General features: G+C 38.1%; 1 protein-coding gene across 1 annotated transcript in view; it reads left to right on the forward strand.

Moving 5' to 3' along the window:
- Positions 1-27,088, forward strand: part of EPHA6 (EPH receptor A6) — an 851,091-nt gene that overhangs the window by 789,945 nt on the left and 34,058 nt on the right. The window contains exon 16 of the mRNA XM_082392247.1: positions 19,243-19,392. Within this exon, the coding sequence (XP_082248373.1) occupies positions 19,243-19,392 (150 nt within the window). The remainder of the gene's footprint in view (positions 1-19,242; positions 19,393-27,088) is intronic.

The following is a 27,088-nucleotide window of genomic DNA, read 5'->3' on the forward strand; positions in this document are numbered from 1 at the left end:
TCACGCTAAATACTAAATTCATTTTTAGAACTACATACCAGTGTTCTCTCCTTAGAACAGGTACCAACCAGCCAGAGTCTCACCTTTAAGCTTTTCCAGGCATGGATCAAAACAAGTGCCTTGTATTCCACCAAACTCCAATGGCAAATAAAAATTCTCCCAGTGTTCCTATCAAGTCCCTCACTAGATTTGACATAAGGGGGTGCCTCAACACTCCAACTACATTCTCCAAACATAGTTATTTCCATCCAAGCCTCTTCAGTGATCTGGGTACTGAGCAACAGGTGACAAAACCAGTGATTTTGTTCCTTTGTTTTTGAATCTCTCTTATAAAGCCTTGTTGTAATGTAGGAGAGGTTTGTAACCTAGGACACTTACTGTGTATTATTTTTTACTCCTTGGCCTTTCTGGGCCTTGGCTATAATTGAGATAGAAAGAGCCCTACTTTAATATCCTTTTACAAAAATAAGGGCCATTTTCTGTAACCTGAAAGATAAGGATATGAGAGTATATTGCTTCTAGGAATGAGTGGGTATGTCTCTTCGTCAGTAGTAAAAACCTTAAAAGATGGATGTGTTCCAGACCTCAAGAAATGTTTCAGGGTCATGAAAGGAGTTTTTACTTCAGCTGATTTATGTGTGCAATTTCAATAGGGCCGCCTGTTCTAGAGCGCTTCCAGGGATCCACTGGTTAGATCATGATGAAGTTGGTATCAACCTGTCAGGGTGCAATTTGGCTTGGAGGTGTGTTATCAATTTCCAGAGCATCTAATATACTCGACTGAACGGACAGGGTGTGGGGCACTCTGCATCCCAGCAATCATTGTGTCAGTCTGTCGCACACGTTGTTAGAGTGTTGCCAGTCTTCCTCCGCAAAGTGCTTCCATTTAAAACTTCCCAAGAACACGCCCAAAATAGGTCGAACGAGTATTCTGACCCCTTTTATACACTGCAGCTGTCCTTAGTTTTATTGGCATGTTAAACGAATTATTGTTAAATTATGTTTATTTCATTTAAATGTAAACATGTTAAATTATTAATGAATTTTTAAGATAAAAGCAAAGCATTAAAAATAGCCAGTGTATATGTTTCTTTTATTCATTTATTTACTAATAAAGAAATAGTCATTGTCTTAAGAAGAAAAGAAGTTAGTGACAAGCGAGCTGCTTCACAATCTACTTCTTGACGTAAAGGTTTTTTGTGAAACTGTTTTGCCACCTACAAATTCTTCTTCCTTGTGGGAAATTTACCTCTACTTGCCTTTTGCCTCTAAAAGTTGAAAGAGGACACTTTAGTGCTTAAAAAGGTGAAACAATGTTTCAAGATAACACAATAAAGTTAATATGTAAAGCTCTTTACATTTATAGAATATTTTATTCATAATACTTTATTGAATGTTGACAAAAGGAAAGCAGAATTATATAATGGAAATATCACTGGTTTGAAGGCAGAGGCCTGCATCCGAGTCTTAGATCTGGCACTTTTGCTGGCCATGTTGCCCTGGATGGTTTTCCTGCCTGCCTTTTCTGATCTTCATTTTCTTTGACTGAAAATGGCGGCAACTGTTTTTATTAGCAGTAAGTAAACTGAGTATAGGATCCGGGCCTTATTTATCTTTGTGTCCACAGGTTCCAGCCCAGTATCTGGCAATAAATGCTTCATGATGAGTAAATAAACCCATGAGGAATTATTATCTTCCATTTACAGATGAGCAGAGTGATTCCCCAAAAGTTTCAGTGACCTAGTGTTACACAGCCAGTGAGGAAAATGCCATGAGAACAGCATTTCTTACGGTTGTGAGAACAGGATCAAATTCTGGGAGTTCTGACACATGTGGAGTTCTCTTCGTAGCACTAGAAGAGAATACCCAGGTGTATATAGACAGTAGATTTCAGAAGCATATACTTCAGGGTGTTCCACTGGAGAACTAGTTTATTCCCCCTCACTCCCTGCGGATACTTACAATTAGCAACAAATATTGATACTATGATGCCTTCCCTCTTGGTGGAGATAAAGAATATATAACAGATAATAGCACGTTGTTTCCCCTTTTGAAATGACAGACATTTTTCTTATGAGTGTATCCTGCACAGTGTTTAGTGTAGAGACTAAATATGAAAAGAAATAATACTAATAATTACTCTTACATGAACTAAGCACTGTCACAGCATTTTAGATGCATTCTCTTCTTTAATCTACAAAACATCCCTATAAGTTACTGTCATTATCTTCTCTTTACAGCTGAGAAAATTGAGGTATGGAGAGGTAAGGAAATTTGCCAAAGGGCACACAGCTCCTAAGTAGCAGAGGCAGGATTCAGATCTAAGCAGTGCAACCTGAGAGCCTGAGCTCTTAACCTCTACACTTTACTGTCCTGGATAGTAAATAGAGAAGTGTAGGACACACAGAAAGGATCCTGATACGCAGTTCCCAAATGCAACTCAGAAATTGAAACTTAGCAAGAACACAAGGCCTGGAAGAATATACTATGCCTCACAGAAAAACCAAGGAATGTCTAGAACACATGAAAATTAATCCCTTTTGCAGCTATTTCTCTTATGCCACAATTTACTATATAACACATGTTCAGGTAAGCATTTAACTAAATATCAATATATTTTGTCTGAACTTGCATTTGACTAGAACAAATACCCTCAATTTTCAAGGGATGGCAGAAATATTAATTCTGTGGCAACTGTCGTAGCCCAGGTTCCCAAGAAAACAGAGCCTCAGAAAAGAATTTAAAATGATGAGGCTTTATTTGGGAGGTACCAACCAGAGCATCTAGACAGAGGGAGAACAGAGGTGAGACAAGGAAGAATGTGGAGAGATGCCACAACAGACCTCTGTGCTTGCTGCTTCTTCACACGGACCATGAAAAAAAAGCGATTGAGAGATGTGTCCACTAACCATGCAAAACTTCTTCAGATGGGTTGCATGGAGAAACCATGCTTGAAATCATTCATGGCAAGAAGGAAGAAGGAGGAATTTCTCTGTGCAACTCCTTCCTGACTCCTGTTTCCGTTGGCCAGTGTTCACCGTATTCTGAGTTAATTCCCCTGTGCTTCCAAGTTGAGTGAACTGGCACCTTCAATGACCACATGAGATGTCAGGTTTCACATTCTTCAGTGTGGTGTATCATTCGAGTCCAGAGTGGTGGAAGTCACAAATTCTGAGCCTATCGCTGATGGAACTGAATGCGCAGAGGTGGCTTCGGCATTCCCAAGGCAAGGGCCCGGTCAGCCCTCAGGGGTGGCATCAATGGTCCACGAGGCAGATGAGACTGACAGAAGCTGACACATTCCCTAATACTTATGAAACTTTTAGGAAATCAGCTTCTTCAACTCAGCTGAACAGAATATCAAAAGTCAAGGCCACTAAGAAAGAACCGTCTCCTTTAACATATGACAACATCTAAGTGTGGGGTATAGAGGAAAAAGAAATGCAAACATACACACACACAATACACGTATACAAGATATGCATACAAATATGTATATTATATATATAATTTTCTTCAATATCACAAAATATTTAGTACCGCATATTATAATCCAACCACAACAAATGGATTTTCAGAAAAACAATTCTGAAAAGATGTGGGTTTTCAGAGCCAGTATTCCATTGGTGGTAGACCATGGCAGGCCAGGCCTCACACAGCAGGGAGAAGAGTGCAAAAGGCATTAGGAAGGAAAAGAATGTTAGGAAACCTCGCACGGGCCACATCACAGGCCAAAGGCCAGGAGGCAGGTGGGTTGTGTCATAGGGTGAAGAAGAGGGTTTCCCTGTTGGTGAGCAGAGCATAGTACCCAGAGCATCTGACAGCAGGACATGAAGGGTAGTCCAGGAAGGCAAGCAACCTGTGCTAGTCACAGTTAATGGATTTTAGGGTCAAGAAGTCCTTGTATGGGGGTAGTAGTGGCCCCAGAGCTTAAGAAAGAGCTTGTATGCTAGTGATGGCTGAGTATTCCTTCTTGGGGAGATCAGAGGGTATGAGGGCAGAGAATCAGATTAAAGGGCCAGACAAGTCATTCAGTTACTAATTTTCCTGAATTAGAGTACACTGACAGCTAGTGATGTTTTTTTAGCAAAAATTTATTGAGCACTTATTATATCTGATATTTAATATATATCTCAGACTAGCAACAAATACAAAAATTCTGTAATGTATTGTGTATTTTGATAGTCTAACATAGTTCTCACAATCATAGACCATCTGCATATATAATTTCATTTTAAACAGTAAAATTTAATATTACCATTTGTATTTGTCCGATAATGATTACCTACCTTCTTGACTGTTGTACAGTATAACTTATACTTATTTGATATTCACATTTATGTGTAATCCCTTCCTCCTTCTTTTCCATCCCCCATCAAGTGTAATGCAGTCAACTCCTTACATGATTAAGTGGTAGAAATATTCTATAGAGATACCTAGCCATTTCCCCAAATATATAAATTGAGTGCCAAGTTGAAAATAATGTAAAGTATCTACATTCCTAGTTCAGTGTTCTCAAAAGTAGCCCTTCCTGACAGCTGGCAAGAGTATCCTTCTCTGACAGTCTGACCGTTACACTCCAATTAAATATAAAAACAGATCTGAATATTTTTCACCCAATTGTACTGTCAAGGATAGTATAACTTGACTGTCATATAGAGCTCCTTAAATCAGCCTGCCAAGAAAATATGATTGTAGTACAGATTTTAGCATTCAGAAATATACACTCCCCTTTCACTTACACAGATTTTGAGGGTCAAAGCTATGCATTTTTATCAGATATTTTATTATCTTTCAACCTTTGTGAAGATCAGTGTATTAGAATAGAGAAAACTTTTTCTCCTTTACTGCTGTGAAGTGATTTGGTACAAGGGAAACACTAATGAGGAATATTTTTATTACTTACTGAAATTTTCCATTGGACAAAATGAGAAAGTTTTATTTTAAAAAAAGATGGATGCAATATTTAAATTCCATAATACTTTTGGAAACTAAACATCTGTTCAAAATAGATGAGTATTTAGAAAAGGGATAAAAGTGTGGAGTTTTGAATTTTCTTAGAAACATGATGCTTCCAAGAAGAGTCGCAGCATGTTTCAGCAAAAATTTAAACCCTAAGAGCCCTGACTTATAAATCTAAGCAAAGAGAGAAACTTTTAGAAGTAGATTTTTTTCCATTTATTTTAAATGTAATGTAGTTATTATAATTCCTAAAAATGATGAGTTTTTAGTATTTTTCTGTGACAATAATGGGTACAGAAACCTAATCACTCTTTCTCTTATTATTGTCATTCCAATGGTTATACTTTTAGAGGGTGGCATGCAAGTCATCCTGGCTTTGGCTCCCATGGGTTGATTGAATCACATTATGTTTTTTAACCAGTTAGATCGTAAGCTCCATCATTTAACACGGTGAACTACTAAAACCTCTAGGACTTTCTCTTCAAACTAAAAAGTCCTAAATGAAGATATCCAAGTTTAATACAGTTAAGCTATCATCCCATTTTATCATCATCAACGTGCGCACCCGCTGTACTAAATGTAAGATGTCTCTTTTTCCTTGAATTATAAAAGTTAATCTTCCCTTTTTAAGAGATACTTAGGAGAGGGAGGGTGGAATCATTTTAGGGCTCATGAAAGTGAAAGATTGACAGCACTGGCTGAAGTCAGACAGAAAGCAGTCAGCCCTGGGGAAGCATTGCCGACAGCCACGCTAGTGCGCTACAACGCTGGCATGAAACTTCCTCTAGATTCCAGATAGAAGCCATTGGGGAAGAGCCTGTCAATAACGTAAAACTGGGCCAAATCGTTCTGGTTGTGGACTGTTAGCAAAAGTCTACCCAAGACTAACTGAAGATGACCAAGCTCATGTTTCAAATGAAAAATATGAGCATAGCCATCCTCAAATGAAAGGAGCTTTCCTGCAAATTAAGATGTCATTTTTTTAAATAGTATTTTGGGTTTAACATCTCAGGTATTTTTCTACAAGTAGATTTTTTTCTTCCTGAATTATCAGAGCTGTGCTTTAAGTTCAGTTTTGTTTACCAGAAAGATATGACAACAAGTTTAATGCTGTGAAAGATGTTTACTTAGAGCAATAATATGACAAGCAGAACTGAATAGATAGCAACTTGCACATCACATAAAGCTTTCCAACCAACACTGGCTTTAAAATCACCAGTGAACTAAAAAACAAAACAAAACATAAAGTTAAAACCAAGGGTATAGATGAAAACCACCATGTCAAAAACACAATCAAATAAATCATCTTCTTTTGTGCTTAAATGATGGATGAAGCTTATGGTAACCATAACCACTGTATTTGATGCCTTGAATTGCTTCAGAAACTTGACCTTCAGTTTATTTCTCTGTAGTATAACATTGAGCCCATGTGAAGTCTTTTCCCCTGAGCAAATTTGTTGTCAGAAGGGGAAAAACAACTAAAAATTGATCCTATAGAATTTCATAACTGACAACACTGGGAAACAACCTTTCTGAGTGAATTTTCTTTCTTCTACCTAGTATACATATATATGTGAGAAAAACAAAACAAAAAGTTGGACATTTGCTCTTCTTCCCTTCAGATAAACTGCTTAAACTATGAATTTAATATAGACTAAAGCGCACAAAACTCACTATGGATTAAATAAGGAAAAGGTAGAATGTTTTTAAACATGGTATTATTAATTTTAAATATCATAAGAAATCTTCCTAGTCTAATTAGCAGGTCCTTAGAGGATTTTCCCTAATACATAAATTTAAAGTGTGTATAAATGATGCTTCAGGATGGTGCTTGAGAATTTTACAAAATTAGTTTTTTAATATTCTTCCCTCAACTTTGTTTATGTATAATTAATATGGACTCTCCATTTAGATACGTTAAGCAGAGTAAATGTCATCCTATTATTCTCTGGAACATGGCAAATAACTAATCAGAGAAATTGAAATAGATGTCTTTAATGTATAAAAATTTGGTGCTGTATGTGGCTATTATAGGATTATTGAGTAATGCTACTAACTTCCTAGAGATGGCAAGATGTTCCTGTTTCTGCCCTTGCCTCTATCTGTCCCCTATTCCCCATCCACAATGCAGCCAAAGTGATCTAAAAATAACAAAACAAAACCCCTATTTTTATCACCCCATTGCTTGAAGTCTTTCAATGGCTCTCCATTGCCAAAAGAAAAGGTCCAGATCCTTTAAATGTCTTAGGAATCCTTCATGATCTTTTAAGCCCTTCGTGATCACTGCCTTGCTCACTTCTGTAGCCTCTATCTCTCCCCGCTCCCTCATCTCACACTCTACTCTCCAATTGCACTCAAATTCTCTCAGTACCTATAAATCTGTTATACTCTCTCTTGCGTACCTGCTCTTTTCCCTGCCTGGACCAGTCTTTCCTCCCCCCATCCCTGATCTCCTTTCTTCTATTCATCTAACTCCAATCTTCCAAAAGGTCCAAGCCTAGACATCATTTTTTCTTAAAAGCCTTCCCTGACTCTCCCCTATCATGGCATCTGTCATATTTCATAACATCCTTTAATATGTGTCACCCACTAGATGATAAGCACTGTCATGATCTTATGCTATATCTCCAACTCCTTTAATATTAATAGAGTATCTATTATGCTCAGACTCATTTCTAAGCTCTGAAAAAATAGCAAAGAATCAAGTGAAGTCCCTGCCTCAGGGAAATTGTATTCTGAACACACAAAAAATATTTGTTGGCAAGAACAGTAAAAGAAAACAGGACAGTAGAGAACAAAAGTAGAAAAAAAATGAAGTCGAGAAGAGTGTGCAGAGTGAAATAAGAAAGAACGAGGAGACATTCAAGGTAAAATGGAATGGGCTCATAAAAGTTCAAGTTGATCTCTTAAAAGACCCCACCCACAACTAGATAGGCTCTCGTTCATTTAAAACTTTGCCTTTGTGATATTATTTGAAGGTGGAAGAGATGGTTCCTTGCTTCATTCTACCTGTAGCAAGTACATCCATATTCTGTCACGTTATGCTATTCAGTGTTCCAGCGATGTCCTCCAGAGCCATCTGCTGTCCACAATGAACAAGGCTTCAGAACCCAAATGATATATTTAAGCTTGAGCAAAACAAGCTGGAAGCTTATTCTAAAAGCATTGATTTTCCAAAATTTATTCACTGGGAAAATCTGCTGTAAAACAGTGAATATGTTATGCAAGTAAAATTAGACCTTTCAACCTGCTTGGTATGACGCATGGTTGCACACACTTATTGCAGGTGATTCTGCCAAAATTAAAAGTAATTTCATTTTTTTATTAGACATTTAGTGCAAAAGGTCAAAAAAGATGTTTAGGATCCCTGTCATCTCTTATACTTAAAAAAATTTTTTTTGACTTATTTACAGCATCTTTTTACTATGTGATGCAGACCTTTAAGCCACAACAAAATTAAGGTGAAAACAAACAAACAAATCAAACCAAATTGTGTATAATTTTGCATACAGAAACCATGACAGATGCATCCGAATTGTAAAATCCTGTTTTCTAGGAACACATTTCAGGTTATGGTGACATTATGAAGCCCCATTGCCTACCGTTTTAAATGTCTAACCAAGCCTTCAGAGACATGGCTATTGTTGATGTTTCCAACTTCACGGCCACTGGCTTCCTCCTTGGACTCTAATGGACAGCAATTTTAGGCAACTTGCAATTCCTGGAACATATTATGCTGTTCCACCCCTCTGTGCTTGGAACTGACTGTTCTCTCTGAAAGGAGGTCCTGGCCTCTTTGTGTTACTCATCAAACTCCTACTTTTCTTTTAACTCTGTCGGAAACATTACCTTTATTATGACGCCTTTCTGCTTCTCCCCATAGCCATCCCAAACAGCTGACCCTCCGTTTTTGCTGCCAGATGCATCTTGTACAGACTTCTGTTAGAGCCCCTACCCTCTGTGCTGCCATTATTCGTTTATGTCGATGTCTTTCCTACTGTAACATGATCTCCCTGAGGACAGGGAGGACGTCTTTGTGACTCGAGCCCTGGCATGTGAGATGTGTTTTGAAAAAATGTTGGATCATGCCACCTTCAGCACCTCTCTGGGCAATGCCCTTTATCAACTGAAAATTTCAAGTGGGAAATTTCCTTTATTTTCCTTATCATTAACCAAGTTCGTAATGATGACTAAGAAGGAACGAAGAAGGGAAATTTGAATTCCACTTACACAGTATGGTTCCGAGACTGTGCTTTTCATTTTACCTGATTTGCCTAATTCATCCCTTCCAGTCATCCCCTCAGCAAATAATCATTAAATTCCTACTATAATCAAAGCACCATGCTAAATACTATAAAGGAGATTACAAAGAAGAATAAAGGCCCCTCCAAGATTTTTATAACCTTTCTGGGAAGACAGTACATTCACAATTTAAAAAGCCAAAGAGTACATAGAAGGTATGTGTTGGTAAATGCCAAATGAAGCAAGCAGACACTGGGTGTTATAGGCAGGCAGAAGAGAAGTAATCACTTCAGTCATGGACAAAATAGCACCGGAGGAAAAACTGACAAGACAGCATTCCACGCTGGAACAATGGAATGAACAAAGGTTTGTACAAATTGGCTCTACTAAGAACCTGAAGATATAAGAAACCTGTTCTCCGTATTTTAATCATTTTATCCCAACTTTAAAACTTATTGGGAATACTAGCACTTTAATCATTCTCTCAGCCAAAGCCTACCTTTAAAATAGAATTTATTTGCATTAAACCTTGTTTTGGTATTTCCAGTTCCAGGTACTTCCAGAATTTTCTCAAGTTCTTACCCACCTTTGGATGCGAGCCCCTCAGCCTTGTCCTTCCCACCGAGCAAATCTCTCTCAGTCTTTCAGAAGACTGTGCCCTCTCCTCTGTTGAGTGTTCATCGGTTTGAGTAGCTGGTCCCAAACAGACTGCCCCTAAAGATGTCATTATGTCACCTTGCCTCGCCTCCTCAGGTTACGCTCAGAGCTAGCCTTTCTGAAAATGGGTAATTTGAGGTCACGGTTCCTCTCTGAACTGATATAGCACAACACTGCGCGTGACAGCTACAAGAGGAGACCTGCTTCTCAGATATGTTCAGTCAGAGCACTGTGGATCTGTCAAGAGTCTGATTTAATGTATAAAGCGCCTGTGGGCATAACAGTGACAGGGAGCAACTGAGCTCGGCACTAACCCTTTCTGCTACATTTCCTCAGGCAGAAGCGGAGGTGGTCCCTTCTGTTTTAACTCACTGGGGTATTACGTGTTTTGACAAATCATAGAGTATTAAACGTCACGTGAACTGCAAAATCACACAGTCCAACCCCTCAGTTTACAGAGAATCTGCAACTTGCCCAAGATCACACGACAAATTACAGAAAAAAGAGAGATTAGAAGCCAGGGGTTTTGCTTCACAGTCGCTTTCTCACTCCACATTGTACACTTTCGCTCCAAAGCAGGCACCCCTGGGTTTATGAGAATCACCACTGTGTATGCCCCGGAGTCCTAAACACTTTGTCCATCCTTTCTGAATATTTGTTTTCAAACAGGGTTTCTAAATAATACTGGTATAAATACAGACATACCTCATTTTATGCAATCTCTTTTCCTAAAGACAGGATCTGAATTTTTTCCCCAAATAAATAGCATCCAACTGTAGATGGAGATGGATGGTATAAGTATTAATCAGTGCTTTTTATTATCATTATTCTCACAGGACAACTGATATGAAAGCAAAGTGTTCGCTCTTTAGTGGTATACATCAGTTTGAGGCTATTCAGATAAAAATGTTTTTAAACACTCAAGTGTTATATGCATGAAGAATTATATTATCGTTTTATATATTATATTAGTGTTTAATGTATTAAATGTCTCAATATTAATGGCCCAAAATAATTAATCCTTTATTCCCCTTTATGATTTATGTGGGACATTTTTAGAAAACTATTACTTCTATGCTAATTTCCATAGGTCTTTGCCATAAAAACTATAGATGAAAACTTTAAGAAAGCTTCATTAAAGTACACTGGGGAAGAAGTAGGGGGGTAGCTAGGCTTCTGAAGAACTGGATTAAAATGAAAAGAGAGAGAGAGAGAGAGGAGAGTGGGGTGACATAAGGAAGAGTGGTACTGTCCAGAGAAAAGTAGGAGTAGTATTTTTAACTCTGTTAGTATCAGCTATCCTCTTGGGACCTTACCATACAGTATATTTGTAAAATCATAATGAATGATAGATTGGTTTTTTTCAATTGCCTTTCCTGTCAGTGGTTATCTACACTCAGATACAATGACAATTCTCATAATAATGTATATGATTAATTCTCCCACATGATAGTAACATTGTGTCCTACTTCATCTACCTTATAAAATGGAGAAGAAAATCTAATTTAACAGATATCCCCCAGAATAGTGTTATTCACTTAATGATGTAGCAACTATATTCCCATCGAAAGAGGGTACTGAGAAATAGAGGGCAGTGAATTATTTTAGGGAGCAATTTAAGAGAAAGCAGGTAAAGAATTCTAATTCTTGAGGCTTTGAACAGCACGATAAGCACCACTGCATTAAAGGAACAAAACAATTAGCATTCACTGAGCTGTTTATACATTTAGACAGTGAATAAAATGGACTGCAGTTTTAGGTAGATGGTGTGAGGCGAGAAAAATGAGAAAGTCTTTCCATAGTTAAGAATTTTCTTTAGAGAGTGGATGGAAAACGAAGCTGAAGAGGAGTTAGCTACTCGTGTTTATTTGAAGTCGTTTCTCACCTGTCCTATTCCTTATGAAAAACACAGTGTAAGTAAATTTCAGAAGTAGATAATTGTTTCATCATCAGAACAGGGAGATTGGGTTAAAGTTAGAGTAGGGCCGGGGGAACCGCAATGCCTGCAGGAGCCAGGAGGACGCTGGAAATAGGTCAAGTGTGTCTGATGAAAGACTTGGTGAAATAGTGGAGTGGCGTGGTGATGCTCTGGAGAGCCCGTGGCCTGTCGAAAGGCATTTAGGTTCACTTGAAAAAAAACTTAGCCATGAAAAACCTAACTGCAGGCCTACTTCAGCCAAGGTCAAACAGTTTGTGAGTTCTGGATTCATAAAATCCAAGACCCTGAGACCTCAGTGAATACCCACACAGGAACAAGAAACTACTGTTCAGAAGTCTTTGTTTTACATAAAATGCTAAAATGGTATATTTCATATGTTTGTGGCCTAAAACAATGCTAGTTACCATAGATTTGTACAGTACTGGTTATCCTATAAAAATTGGTTATTATTAACCAATGACTTACATTTTAAAAATACTATGCCGAAAAGAGTCTTTTGCTTATAGCAAAAGTATCTCAGTCTAACACCTATGAATCCCATGATACTGATGCAAAGTCTTGTGTGTATCTACATGTGCATTTTTGAGGGAAAAGGTTTGTACCTTTTTGTACCTACAAAGAGAAGAGAAACACCCAGGAAAAGGAAAGAAATCCAGAGAGAATCATTATCAGGCAGGTCCATCTGTAGGCAGAAATCTGGGTGCCGTAGATAATGTTCAGCCATAGATAATGTTCTTTGATGACAGAATTCTACCTATGAAAGAATAAGAGGAATGAGATATGTCTTCAGTCTTGGAAGGTCACTGGTGGGGCAATAGCAGGAACGCAGACATGGGACCAAACTCACTGGACCAAGATACACAGATTTCCCCAAACTGCACAAGACAAGGTCTAAATTATAGGAACTGAGTCAGAGCCTGTCCCTCAGCAGAATTGGTGCCTCTGGTTTGAGAAGATCACCCCTGAGCCTGGACACTGTAGGGGGTGGCTCAGTGACTCGAGATGAGTGAACTGGGATGCTGGCCTGGGCTGGAAGCCGAGCAGGTCCAAAAATAAGACAAATTTAAATACATGAATTAAGGAGACAAATAATATTTGCTGAGTGCCTACCATGTTTTGACAGCTAAGAGATGCTTCATTTGTACTATCTCATTTAATTCCCTTAATAAATTATACGTAGAAGCCAAAATATGAGAAGCTTTCTTCTTTACAAAAGAATTCATTGCATCATGGTCCTCAGTATTTCTTCAAGGAAGGACAGATATTATCCCCATATTTCAGAAGAGCATAAAACTTCACAAAGTACCAAAGTTGCCCTAGATCAGCAAATTTCAGTGAAGGAGGAGAGCACATGCCCCTCTGAGAGGGGGTGGGGATGTCATTTTAAAAGATTTGCACAAGATAATATTTGTGCATTATAATATTTTAATTTGTTGATTTGGGAATACAAACTACAAAGAGATGCTCAGAGACGGGTTTATTTCTCAAGATCAGTAATTCTCAAGAGAAAGAAGAATATCCCCTTAATGAGAGTTGTTTGTATAACTACTCTGTTGTGAGATCTTTCTGTGATTTGCTACGACTTCCCAGGACACCGTAACAAATTGAAGCAGAACACCCCAAAATGCTGATTCCCCCATTAGCACTCCCAGGCCACTCTGCCACAGATAATCCCACTGACAAGAAAGTAAAATGTAAAGTGATCTTTCAGGAAACACATTAACGCCCCTTTCACTAAGTTTCCTCATAATGAGTTTTCCAAATAACTAATGGTTACTCATTAACAGTATTTTAACCTATTAAGAGTTAAAAAAAAAAAAAGGGAAAAAGGCAATATATTGGTTCCATCCCATACCTTCATAAAATGTATTATTCATGCTGTTGCCTTCTTAAACAAAAGTGGTTATTTTAACTCTTCCTTACCACCCAAGATGGTCACTGTGACCATTGACCTGGGATATAAAAGAGTGTCCTTCTCTCCTTTGCTATCTGTCATCAGGCTATCTGTTCACACAGTTTAGGTACCAACTCATATGGCCTATCTCCTTACAATATAATCTGAGCTGAGACACTGTAGGCAGATATTAAAACTCATTATAGTTTACTATTTTCTGATCATTGAATCAAGTCCCCTCATTCTGCATATCTAAAATAAAAGACTCAGAGTTAAGACTTGCCCATGGTCACACAATGGATTATGGTAGAGCTGCATCTCACTTAGAATTTAAAGCTCATAAGGAAAAACATTATTTAGTCAAAATTGCCATTAGAAATTCCTTAAACTAATCTTTAAGCATGGTATATATGTTTTCTGTACTATAATTTTTATACTCATTGGAGTTTGGGTACTACAGCAATAGATGGAGGAAATAAAAGGAAAGTCTGCTGGCAAATTGGTGTCTATTCAAATCATTTGCCTTTAAGATAACCATGAAATCCATTGAATGAGAAACGAGATTTTTACTGTGTTCTTCTTTCTCAATGGAATTTTTCCATTTGGTTTTAGTATTAAGCCTCTGTAACCTTACTATATTTCAACTGATTGTTCCCTCTGCTGAAGATTAGAGGATTAAGTTCTAAAACTCAGATGTGAGTTAAACACAACTATAATACAACTCCATGAGGGGTAGAGAGTTTACAGGCACACAGGGCTCCTGGTTCCCCCTTTAGCACTTTTTCTGCTACAGTCTCCCTACTTAGTTATTAGAAATCAAGCTCTGGATATGACTTGAAAAACAGAAAAAAGGTTTGCTAACAAACTTCTCAGTAGTGATATCCAGTTTGCTTACTTCCTGTTTCTCCTTTGTTCCCTAAGTGATTAAGCTTGCTGCATAAGGCGGGTATTAGTAACTGAGAAGACTTTTGAGTTACATTCAGCCATTTTGATTAGTATCTTTGGTAACTTCTTTTTTCTCACAAACATATGGCAAAGCAACATGTAATGTTCCAATGATTGTGATTTCAAATTTAAAGTACTATTTGGTCATTCCTGAAACCTGAAACAAACATCTGGTGGTTAATAATGCTTTGAGAAAAAAAAAAAAGTACCTTAGTGCATTACCTCTGTCTATGATTCAAGATCATGGGCAAAAATAAGTAGATGAGATAAAGCCACAGGAGTTTGTTGGTCCATTCAATTAAAAAAAAAATTTTTTTTTTAAAGAACTAAACTCTAAAGTAGGAGTTTCCTCTAAAGTAGGAAAGACAGTACAGACCATACAGTAATCTTAAGTACATCTTCCTTTCTGTCTCATCTTGCACTTAGATATAAACTATATCTAGTATAGATCCTCCCATTAGAAAAAAAGATTTGAATGCTTTCTTATCTCCATCCCATATATGCTCAGAATTATTGCAGTTTGTGCATACTGTCAGGTTCATGTTACCATGCGTTTTTGTTAATGAGAATAGTATCTCCTACATTAAGACTTCTGTGCCACTTTTTCATATTTAATATTTTAAGATTTATTCTAACTCACACTTTCCATTACAATATGACACTTGGGGAAAAAATCTGAAATAAAGATGTACTGTCCTTTTTGCATTGTTGCTCATCTTAGGGAAAAAATTTTGGTTTTTTTAATGGGGGTAGTGTATTAGTCTGTTAGGGATGTCATAACAAAATACCATAGACTGGGTGGCTCAAATAATAAAAATTTATTTTTCACAGTTATGGAGGCTGGACATCCAAATTCAGGGTATCGGCAGTTTGGGCTTCTCCTGAGACCTCTCTGTTTGGCTTGCAGGTGGTCACCTTCTTGCTGTGCCCTCACACGGCCTTTTCCCTGTGCCTGCACACCTCTGGTGTCTCTTCACCTTCTAAGAAGGACACCAGTCATATTGGATTAGGGCCCACCCTCGTGACCTCATTTAATTTTATTACCTCTTCAAAGGCCCTAGCTCCAGATTACAGTCACATGGAAGGTTAGTGCTTCAACATATGAATTCTGGGGAGAATACAATTCAGTCCATAACATGTAGCAATGCTTATTAATCAAACATTCTGTAATATCTTCCCCTTGAGGAAAAAAGTAAAATCTTAGGAAGGAAAGTGATAAAGTTATCATTTATATGTGATACCAAGTTATAGGAAATATAAATGTATATGTGACTCATTTATATGAGATGTCATTTATAAGCGAATGCACATAAAATAACCCTTAACTCCGTTGTTTAGCCTGTCTCGATAGAACTCACAAAGATTTATTTAGCAAAGGAACAGCCCAGCAGACTAGCAAGTCACACTTCCACGTACTGTTTGCCAGAAGAGACCAAGAAATATCCAGATTCAGAAATTCTCGATGAGTCTGCTCCTCTTGCATCTGCTCTGAGGTCAAATCTACAGATTTGGTATTCATTCTCTGGAAGTGTGGCTTCCATATTTGAAAGAAGCCTGAGCCTGACTTAAGTGTCTTACAATAGCCAGGACATGGAAGCAACCTAAGTGTCCATCAACAGATGAATGGATAAAGGAGATGTGGCACCTATATACAATGGAATATTACTCAGCCATAAAAAGAAATGAAATTGAGTTATTTGTGGTGAGGTGGATGGACCTAGAGTCTGTCATACAGAGTGAAGTAAGTCAGAAAGAGAAAAATAAATACCGTATGCTAACACATATATATGGAATCTAAGAAAAAAAAAAAAAAGGTCATGAAGAACCTAGGGGTAAGATGGGAATAAAGACACAGACCTACTAGAGAATGGACTTGAGGATATGGGGAGGGGGTGGGGTGAGATGTGACAGGGTGAGAGAGTGTCATGGACATATATACACTACCAAATGTAAAATAGATAGCTAGTGGGAAGCAGCCGCATAGCACAGGGAGATCAGCTTGGTGCTTTGTGACCACCTAGAGGGGTGGGATAGGGAGGGTGGGAGGGAGGGAGACGCAAGAGGGAAGAGATATGGGAACATATGTATATGTATAACTGATTCACTTTGTTATAAAGCAGAAACTAACACACCATTGTAAAGCAATTATACTCCAATAAAGATGTTAAAAAAAAAAAGCAGGGCTTCCCTGGTGGCGCAGTGGTTGAGAATCTGCCTGCCAATGCAGGGGACATGGGTTCGAGCCCTGGTCTGGGAAGATCCCACATGCCGCGGAGCAACTAGGCCCGTGAGCCACAGCTACTGAGCCTGCGCGTCTGGAGCCTGTGCTCCGCAACAAGAGAGGCCGCGATAGTGAGAGGCCCGCGCAGCGCGATGAAGAGGGGCCCCCGCTCGCCACAACTAGAGAAAGCCCTCGCACAGAAACGAAGACCCAACACAGCCAAAAATAAATATTAATTAATTAATTAATTAAGTTTTTAAAAAAAGCAGAGCCACAAGCCTGAGGAGCTTCAGCCACAACACGCACTAAAGCAAAGGCCGCTGCAGTGCGAGTGCACGAATACAAGTCGGAATAGCCTTGTCCCTCCTGCGGCATAGACCACCTAGTTTTTTCAGAACACTGTGTTCTCTTGGATCATTTACAATGTTCCCATTTCTGAATTATTTTAATGTCCTGGGTTAAGGGTTGCCAAATGTAGTAAATAAAAATATAGGATGCCCAGTTAAATTTGAATTGCAGGTAAACAATGAATATCTTTTTAGTATTAATATGTCTCATGCAATATTTGGGACGTACTTATACCAAAAAATAATTCCTGTATGCGACATACTAATACAAAAAAAAAATGTATTTGTTATTTATCTGAAATTCGAATTTAACTGTGGGTCCTATATTTTATCTGGCAACTCTACTTGGGGTTTAAGAATGAATCCTCCCCTTCCCGGACTCACCACCCTCTTAAACTTCCATCACCAACTTTGCAAATTTAACTTCCTGCACTTAATTTGGTGCTGCCCCAAAAGGTGAAAACCCCAGGTTTCAGGCTCCCTTCTGTTATACTACTGTGATATACGGTTATAGATACTCTGTGTTAAAACATGAAAGTTAGTTTGGCCCAACTTTTCCCCCATGCTGAAATATTTGCATCTTTATAGCAATGTTCCACAATACTACTATGATAACATTAGTTGACACTATGTGCTTAACAGTGTGGGGAAGAGTCTCTAAATCTCTAAACCTTGGGCTCAGTCTGCTCACCTGTGAATGGAGGGGACTGAATTCAAGGTATTTTCCCCCAAGGTTCCTTTAAAGAATTCCTTGCCACAAGTCTTTAAAGTGAGGTTCTGTTAATGTTCTCATTTGCCTTGTGAAACCTAATTATTCCTATTTCGGGTGAATCTCTTTTCCCTTCAAGTAAGTGGTGTTTAGATTACTAAATAAGTAGTGTTTTGGTTACTCGATTAACGGCTTCCTCTTTAAAGATGTTCGCCCTGAATTCCTCAAGGGCCAGAGAATGCACCCTTTATTTCCCTCCACCCCACTCACCCTAACACCAGACTTTGAGCACAGCGGGTGATCAGGTGATGTGGTCCTGAAGGTGCTGATAATGATAAAACAATTCCATCGTGGTGGGTTTTCGGACTGTCGAAAATCATTTGCTGGGGACAGAAGCCCTCTCCGCGGGGTAGGAGACCGCCGTCTGGGAGCCGCTCGTTGTCCTCTTCCGCCATCTAGTGGCGCCAGGGTTGCTCTCCTTCGCTCAACTTGCTGTTCAGAGCTGCAGGTTTCAAAAATTGTAAATCAAATGCGTGAAGAGTTTTATTCTTGTCATTACAGTAAGAAGGGACTTACAGAGTGTTTTGAGAGATAAAATGTAATGTGTTGATAAAAAAATAAGTATAACGCAATAGCCGACTTTAGTACCTGAACAGTATAGACTAAATTCATGCAATTTAGTCTCTTTAATATGTTCAAATGTTAACTTGACCATAGAACAAAAATATAGACTACAGAGTTCTAAGGAAGATATCTTTTTCAGGGGCTTTTGTATAATGTTCAAGGATTTTTAAATTTCAAAGAAACGTAATCGTAGCAGATGAAAAAGAGCGAAAGGGAAAGGAAATAAAGTTCTGATAAACGTTAAATTGTTTAGAGAAAAGTCTCAGTTCTGTATTTAACCATTTGACTTCAATTAAGTTAGAACTTATTATCATTATTATTTATACATGCAATACAATGTTTAATGAATGTTGAATGATATTTAGCTTTAATGTCCTATAATCTGGAACATTCTTCAAATGGCATGATAGTGAATTTAATTGTGTGATTCTAAAGTGAAAATAAATTTCTCTAATGAATGAAATAAAATATTTCTGAAGTGTGACTTATTTCCCATTAAAGCTGTTTTCACTGAATAACTATTATAGGAAATATATTTCTAACATTTTAATATTATTCTGGTTTCTTTTTACTTTTATTTAAAATGCCAATGCTATCATGCAGTGTTTAGGTCTCTCTCATAAAATATATTTAATTGCAATGCCACTTCAATCTTTAATACACTTGTGACCCAACTGAAAAAGTCTCCAATTTGTTTTCCAGGGTGGGAAGATACCCATAAGGTGGACAGCCCCAGAAGCTATTGCCTACAGAAAATTCTCCTCGGCAAGTGATGCATGGAGCTACGGCATTGTCATGTGGGAGGTCATGTCCTACGGAGAGAGACCTTACTGGGAAATGTCTAACCAAGACGTAAGTGCCACCCATAGTTAAACTGCCATTGTATGAATGCAGACATATTAGCATTGATGGGGAAACAACGCCTTTTGCCCTCACTCAAATTAGCCCTTATCTTCCTGAGAGTTGTCAGGATCTGTGGCCAAACTTGAGCAGCCTTTCACTCTGAGCTGTATTTGGTGTCATAAGGGCCAGCTGATGGACTTTGTCACGTAAGTACCTGATCTATGTCTTACATCTGATACTTCCACATATATCACTCTAAGGTAGTGTGACTGTGCTCATGCAATAGCCTTGGCTTACAGGTGACAAAAAACAATGAATAATGGTTACTTTTCATTTCTTCCTTAGAGCAATTTACTGTACCACTGTAAAGAGCAAACTCATGTAGACTAGATATCCCTTAGTAGAAAAAGACTGAATGCTTTCAAGCAATGGATTATCAATACGTGTCATCTAGTACAGCTCTTTTGAGATGCATGACCCTCTTTGCAATCTGTTTTGTTTCCGTTTTATCTGTAAAAACTACCTTGGTGACTAATAATACTATAGAACAGGATAGTTAACACACATTTGACCTCTATGGGACTGTCCAAGGTAGTCAAAATATGCTAGTATCCTGACAATGCAAGTAAATGTGCTGTCAGAGCTGCAAATATATTTTAATATCCCACACCCTCATCCCAGAATTGAGACTTGGTCTACTCATTTGCCTCCTCCAAGTATCTAATGGTTTCTGAGTCAATGGCAATGGGAAGTCAGCTCTAATGGGATTCTGAATGTTCATAAGGGGAAACAAAGACTATATGACTATAGAAAATCCCTAAACACAGTCAACTCCTGTCACATCTCTTCTCTGTTTTCCATTCAATTGCTTGAGCCACCCCTCCACACCTCACACTCATTACTTTACCCCCACCTCAAGTTGTCCAAGTATCTTAAGGGTCTGTTCAGTGACAGAGAAGGTTTATCCTTTTTGAATGCCAGACACAGAGAAGACTGGGTTTTGGTTAGCTCACCACAGCTACTGTTTCTCCCTGCCTTGGAGTGTTGCTTTAGAAGCTGGGTCCTGCTCAGTCCTGTAGGTGCCTACTGACTCTGCGGAGAATACCAGGTCCAGAAACCTACATGGCAGCAGGTTCAAGGTCATAAAACACTGCTCAATCTTGCTCTTTAAAGCACATCATCAAAACATAAAGCCAGGTGGCTCAGTCCTGCAGAACATTTGCCCTTAAGTACAGAGCACGCCGTAATCAGCAGCCTTTGCTCCACTCCCAACACTTAGACTTTTGGGATCCAGGTCATTTGCCTAGAGTTTACTGTCCTTCAGGGAATTTTATTTGAAGGACCTCGTTGCTCTTTCCTGTCTCTGGGCCTTGTTTGGGGCAACTTGTGACCACCTCTCCAGCTCTTCTTAAAATTGAATCCCAGAAGCAGAAATTCGTCCCTTCTCTCCCAGAAAGAACTCATCTTTCTTTAACCAGTTATCCAAGGTAATAGAAGCCCTGGATTCAGTCACCATAGTTCCTGCTCTACTCTTAACCCAAAATAACACTTGCCTGCCTGTCCTACTTTGACATGACTAAAATAAGCCATTCAAGCAAATCTCTAGAATAAAAAGTCCTCCCAGATGAGTTAAAAGTCCTCCAGATGAGTTAAAGTCTTCACTGCACAGAAGAGCCCTCAGTTCAAGTGCCCTCCTTAACTGGTACTCCATTTAGTCCTTGTCTTAACCTGTTTCCTGACAGACGTAAAATAAAAAATTGCCTAACTCAGAGGACTCCAAGCTTTACTAATAATACATCCTTGCCAGTAAAAAGTTCTTGAGCGTTCACAACTGACACATGTATACTCATTTGCACGTTGTATACAAGTACTACCGTACTAATATATTCATTTTTCATTAAAAAATATTCATTGGGTGCCTTCTCTGTTTCAGGAAGCGGAGATACAACAGAAAACAAGTGTTACACCTGGAAGGGACCATAAAGATTATCTAGTCCAACCCAAGTTGAACTTGGTTATGAAACTGAGGCTTAGAGAAGTGACATGATTTCCCTAGAATCACATAGTAAGTGCTTTGACAGTGATATTAGAAGACAATTCTAGTAACCTTTTAGAAGACGTTATGGGCAAGGAGAAGAGAAGAAGGGATAACTGCCTCTTTCATGGTGGTTTAGTTCACAGTCTATGGGTCAGTGATTTCTTGCCCTCATTGAGTTTATATTCTAGCAAGAGGGAAACAGACTTTAAACAAAGTAAATCAGTAAAATATATAATATGTAACCTGATAATCACTGCTTTGGGGGAAAAAAGCAAGAAAGGAGAATAAGAAATGCTAAGGGTTTGATTTTAAATATGTTATATATATTGCCAAATACATTTGTAACAGTCATTTCATTATGGCCATAAAAGTCATAGTCATTCTTATCAGACATGCATAAATAGTCTTTCTTACAATAGGATGAGACAAATAAACATAAAGAGAAGTTCTATTATTTTTCCTGCCTCCTGGAATATCATCTTGCCGCCTGGGGTACATTGTACCACCAATTTGGTAACCACGGCCATCGTTATGTAGACTATAATTCAACAATGAAAGTGCCTCAGTTTCATGACCAATAAATACAATGAAAGGACTAGGTTGAATGATTTTTAATATCCCTTTTAACAGTAACATGCTATGGTTTTATAATCTCTGGAGAAATAGTTTTATCATACTTGTCTCAGGAAAGGAATGATTCAGATTGTTCTTTTCTCAAGTTTAGGAATCTCTGTGGAGGTACAAGAAATCCGATAGGACTTCCACAGAGCAGAGCATGTACAAGGGAAGATACCAGACTGCAAGACAGATTTTCTAGGAGAGCAGCCTCTGAGAGAAAAAGCCCAAATGTGTAGTTTCCAACACAGACCCCCATGTAAATTGTTCTTAATTGTTGTCTAGCGTAGTCCAAACCCTGTTGTCAACTCCTCCCTTCCTGGATCGTGCCCAACAGTTCACCCAGCCATTCTGGCCGTGTGTGTTGATGATCTGTGTCCAAAATGACCATTTACAGAGCCATTCCGTCTATTAAACCTCATTTGGCCACAAAGACTATACCTGGAATCAGAAGAAGTTGCTGCAGCCAGGAATAGACTCCTGGACATTAAGCCCATCCTCATTCGTTCAGGGTTGCCAAAGCCCACAGCACAAGGCTGAATGCTCCCTCCACCCAGAGCTTGGTTGTTCTTCAAGGACCAGGTAAGGGCTAAGCTGGTTATTTTCATGGTCTTTGAGTGGCTACTAAAGAATATGCAAGCAAGAATCTGAAAAGAGGAGAACAAAAAGTTCTGGGGAAAATAAATAAAAAGCCAAACCCTCTAGGTCCTCAGATCAATACAAGAGGAGAGGAAAGTACTAAGAGCTAATATCTTTTATGTATCTTGTGAATATTCTTTGCTGCTGCAGTTGAGTTGAAATTCTGTTTAGCTTAACATATTGGAAGTCAGAGTATCTTTGACAGATCCTGAAACCAGAATTTCTGTTTGGAAGCAGAAATAGCTTAATCAAAACTTTCCAAGCTGCTCTCTCCAAATATTAGTTATTTCCTGTTTGTCCTGCATTCCTCATGTTTGATCGAAGTTCAGTCTTGTGTTTGACTTTATGCAACCAAGGTGTATTTTAAATAATGAAAGTCATTTTTAGACAGTAAAAATTCAACTATGCTCTGTTTTAATATTTTATATTTTTATTACATTTTGGTGAGTTTAATTTATGGGCTTAGTTGAATATGGAATGTTAACATGCTTTAGGATTTTAAATGAGTTTAGGAAATTTCAGATAGTTTTCATGAAATAGTCCCTCCATTCTGCAGACTGTGGCATATTTCATTGCAATGAACGATTCTGAGTTTACATAATCTATTTTCGTGAATAATATAATGATTTTCCCAAAGGTCAGTGGTAATGTACATTAGGAATGTACATAAGGAAATGAGAAAACACAGAGTACCCAGGACTAGTCCATAAAAGACATACCAAACGTAACAGTAGGTGCCATCTGCTTAGCCTTTCAGCAGTTTGAACACATGCCAGTCACTGGGCATGTGGATGGGGATGGAGAACTGGAAAATCCAGCCCCCGCTGCCAAGGAGCCCTCTGTGTAGGGGAGGAGATGAAGTTCTGGCATTTCTAAGTCTTGCCCCTGCCCCCAAGTAGAATGTACACTCCTCAAGAGTGGACCTCAGGCCTTCTTTTCCTTTTTAATATAAACAACATTGTGTGAATGCAACATAGCTATTTTTTAGCATATGCCAAAAAAGCGTGCATACTCTATTATTCAAGGTACTTTTGATTATAAATGACAGAAACTCAATGTGAACTAACTTAAGTAAAAATAAATTTTTTCATTCATGAGACTAAGAAGGAGTTGAGCAGTGCTATATCTCGGGGATCTGCAGGATTTTTAGTGCTTCCCAAGCACTAGGTCCATTGACCTCATTTTCTCCTATTGCAAAGGTCTTCTTCTTTGCTTTATTCTTCTTTATGCTCCAGGGTTCAGCATTCCAGCTTAGCAACCTCAGCAGAATGAAACCTTCTCTCTGTGAAAATTCATACACCAATCCCAGAGAAGACTGGTTGGCTGTGTTAGGGCTCTACCCAACTCTGAACCAAAACCATGCCAGGGAATGGACACTAGGATCGGCCCAGCAAGGTTTAGGTACCAGCATGTGCGTTCGGAGGTGGGTGGAGCATTGTGGTTGGCAATTTCCCCATAATCACGTGGAGTGAGGAAGGAAGTCCCCAAGGGAAAGCAGTTGTGCTGCCAGAGATACACTATAGTATTCTTTTCTGTGCATTGTTTTCAAGAACAGTTTTATTTATTGCAGTATCAAATGGCACCAAAATATTAACACTGTGCATCATTATATTCTAGTGCGGCAGCAGGTGTAGTGGAAAGATCATGAGAGCTTTAGAGCAGGGTTTCACAACCTCGGAACTATTGTTGGGCCAAATAATCCTTTGTTGTGGTGTGCGGGCAGGGGTGCTGTCCTGTGCATCTTTCACACCATCCCCGGCTTCTACCCACTAGGTGCGAGTAGCACCCTCCCAGTCATGACAACCGAAACTGCCCCCAAACATTGCCCAGTCAGAGATGGAGTATAAAAATCACTCCCAGTTAGAAGCCACTGCTTTAGAGCTAGAAAGATCGGGGTTGAAATCCCAGCTCTGCAGTTCACGGGCCATGTACTCTTAGGCAAGGGGTTTCAGCTTTCTGAGACACTGTCTATAATGGGGTTCAAAATACTCAACTGCAGGATTTGAAAAAGTGAAAGATAACATATATAAAGCACCTGGTACATAGAAGGTATTTAATTAATCAATGGTAATAATCATAGCTTGCAATTTCTGAATTTATTATGAGCCAAGTATTTTAGGATATTGGCTCATTTAATCCTCAGAATAATTCTTTAAGATAGATACTCTTTTTACTCCCATTTGTAGATACGAGGCTTTCTAGAAAGTTTAAACAACTTACCCAAGGTTACTAGATGGTTAACGATAGAACTGAAGTTGAAGCCCGCTACTTACGCCTAAGTGCATGCTTTTACCCTCTGAGCTATACCGTAGAAGTCTAATTTTCAAAGGAGTCTCCATATCACGCAAGCTCTACGTAATGAGATCAAAGCATCTTTAATTATGTATGCCACTGTGTCACAAGAGAAGTGTTTTCATTGTTTCCTGTCAGCAAAAGAATGTGGATTGACTCACTATCGTTTGGAACTATAAATCTTTTCTGCAGTATTTTTTTGTCTTGATGTTAAAAATTTATAAAATGTACTATATTTATTATATTTCTTAAAAATATTTAAGGCAGTAGCTTAAAATAAAATTCTAATCATCAATATATTTAGCCTATTACCAGAAACATGTCACAGGCACATTGAAGCTGTATAGTTCCTTGCTGTTTTCTAGCATTTTTGTCTTTTTTTTTTTAAGGTACTGCAGGATAATGTTCTATGTTATTTTCATCCAAGTTCAAAATAATTGTTGTTTACTACATAATAGGAGTACATTGTAATGCTAGGAGCTACATTGGCTCCAAAGAGGACACCAAGGGCACTGCAGTTCTTCCAACACTTACACTGTGTAATGTGCTTAACCGAAGAAAATGCAAGCAAAACATGAACAGCAGGCAACATTAAATAATCAAATCCCCACAGAGCTAGTACGTACGAAAAAAACTAGCACCACATAAATGAGAGGCAACTTAGCTCAAACTAATGATGTGAATGCAAGACTGGAGACTTGGATTTTGTTTGTTTTGTTTTTTTCCCTGACATGCTGCTGTTTTAGAAAAAAAAGAAAGGATGAATGAATGAAAAAGAAAGGAAGGGAGAAAGGAAGGAAAGGAAGGAAGGAAGGGAGGGAGGAAGGGAGGGAGGGAAGGAAGGATTCACCTTGAAGCAATTTGGAACCCAAATGCCTTCTAGGTATGGTATCATTTAGGTATATGCTACACAGCTAGTTCAGTTTCCCAAAAAGAGAACCACTATCAGAGAACATCTCATTTGAGGCTTAGTAGGAAACATAATACTGCCTCATTGTTTTGGGGGTTTTTTTCTCCTTACTTTTCAAAAGCTTTTATATAATAGTGAGTTTTGCTTTAGATTGCTTTCTGAAACTTACCTGAAGAAAAAAATTAGAGTTCAGCTTTAGGATACTTTTTTATATAGATGATGTGGTTAGAAATAACCTTTTGACCTTACCTGAATTGATCCCTCTTTTCAAAATTTGAGAAGGAAGAAAATAACCTTTTACCATATTTCGTATTTGTCTTCATAATTTTATAACCTTTCTCAATTATAGGTCAGTATTTCAGCCAAGAATGGTGAATGTGTAGAATCCACTTACCTCAAATGCAGTATAATTTTATGACTCAGAGAGTCCAGTCATTTCCAATTTTTGTCACTGATTAGATTTTCCAAACTCTACTTTATTATGTAATGGTCCTTGTGTAATGATCTGTGTTAAGATACAGTAAACTGCTAAAGGCCCATTCCCATTATTTCAACCTTCCATATTACAGAGGGAATTTTTGCACTTGTTTGATTATGTTTCTACCAAAGTAATTTTCAAAATGACCTTCTTTTTCTCAATTTTTCAATAATTCCTACTATTGGTACACAGGCAAGGGCAACATTTTAATTAAATACACACTAATTACACTAACATGATGCATGTCTGTTACAGAGGCAAGAGTAATAGAGGATATTATGAGATCCAATCAATCACCATTGTAAGTAATTCATATAGTAAGGTTTCAAGTAGAGGAAACCAATAACCAGTATGCTACTAACACAGTATAATTTTCAAGGGAAATTTTTTTTTCTAAATGACCACAAAGCTAGAAGATATATACATACCAGCAACATTCTCATAAAAAATTAATTATACCTTCAATTTCTATTTGGAAGAAATTGACAGTCTACTGCTCTTATAATTTTTATAATTATTTTTTTCTCTTTAAAACGTATTTACAAAGAGGGCTTTTTTCTTTTTGCCAATTAGGACAAATATCTTGTTTTTATTATATTCATCTATAAAATGTAGAAAATGCCAGATTGTTACAGTAAAGGAAGTTCTTGTCAGATGCTAGATTCTATATCTTTTTTTAAAACATTTATTTTTTATTGAAGTATAGTTGAATTACAATGTTGTGTTAATTACT

The sequence above is a fragment of the Balaenoptera borealis genome (genome assembly GCF_965194805.1).
Source record: "Balaenoptera borealis genome assembly, chromosome: 5".
Taxonomy (NCBI): Eukaryota; Metazoa; Chordata; class Mammalia; order Artiodactyla; family Balaenopteridae; genus Balaenoptera; species Balaenoptera borealis.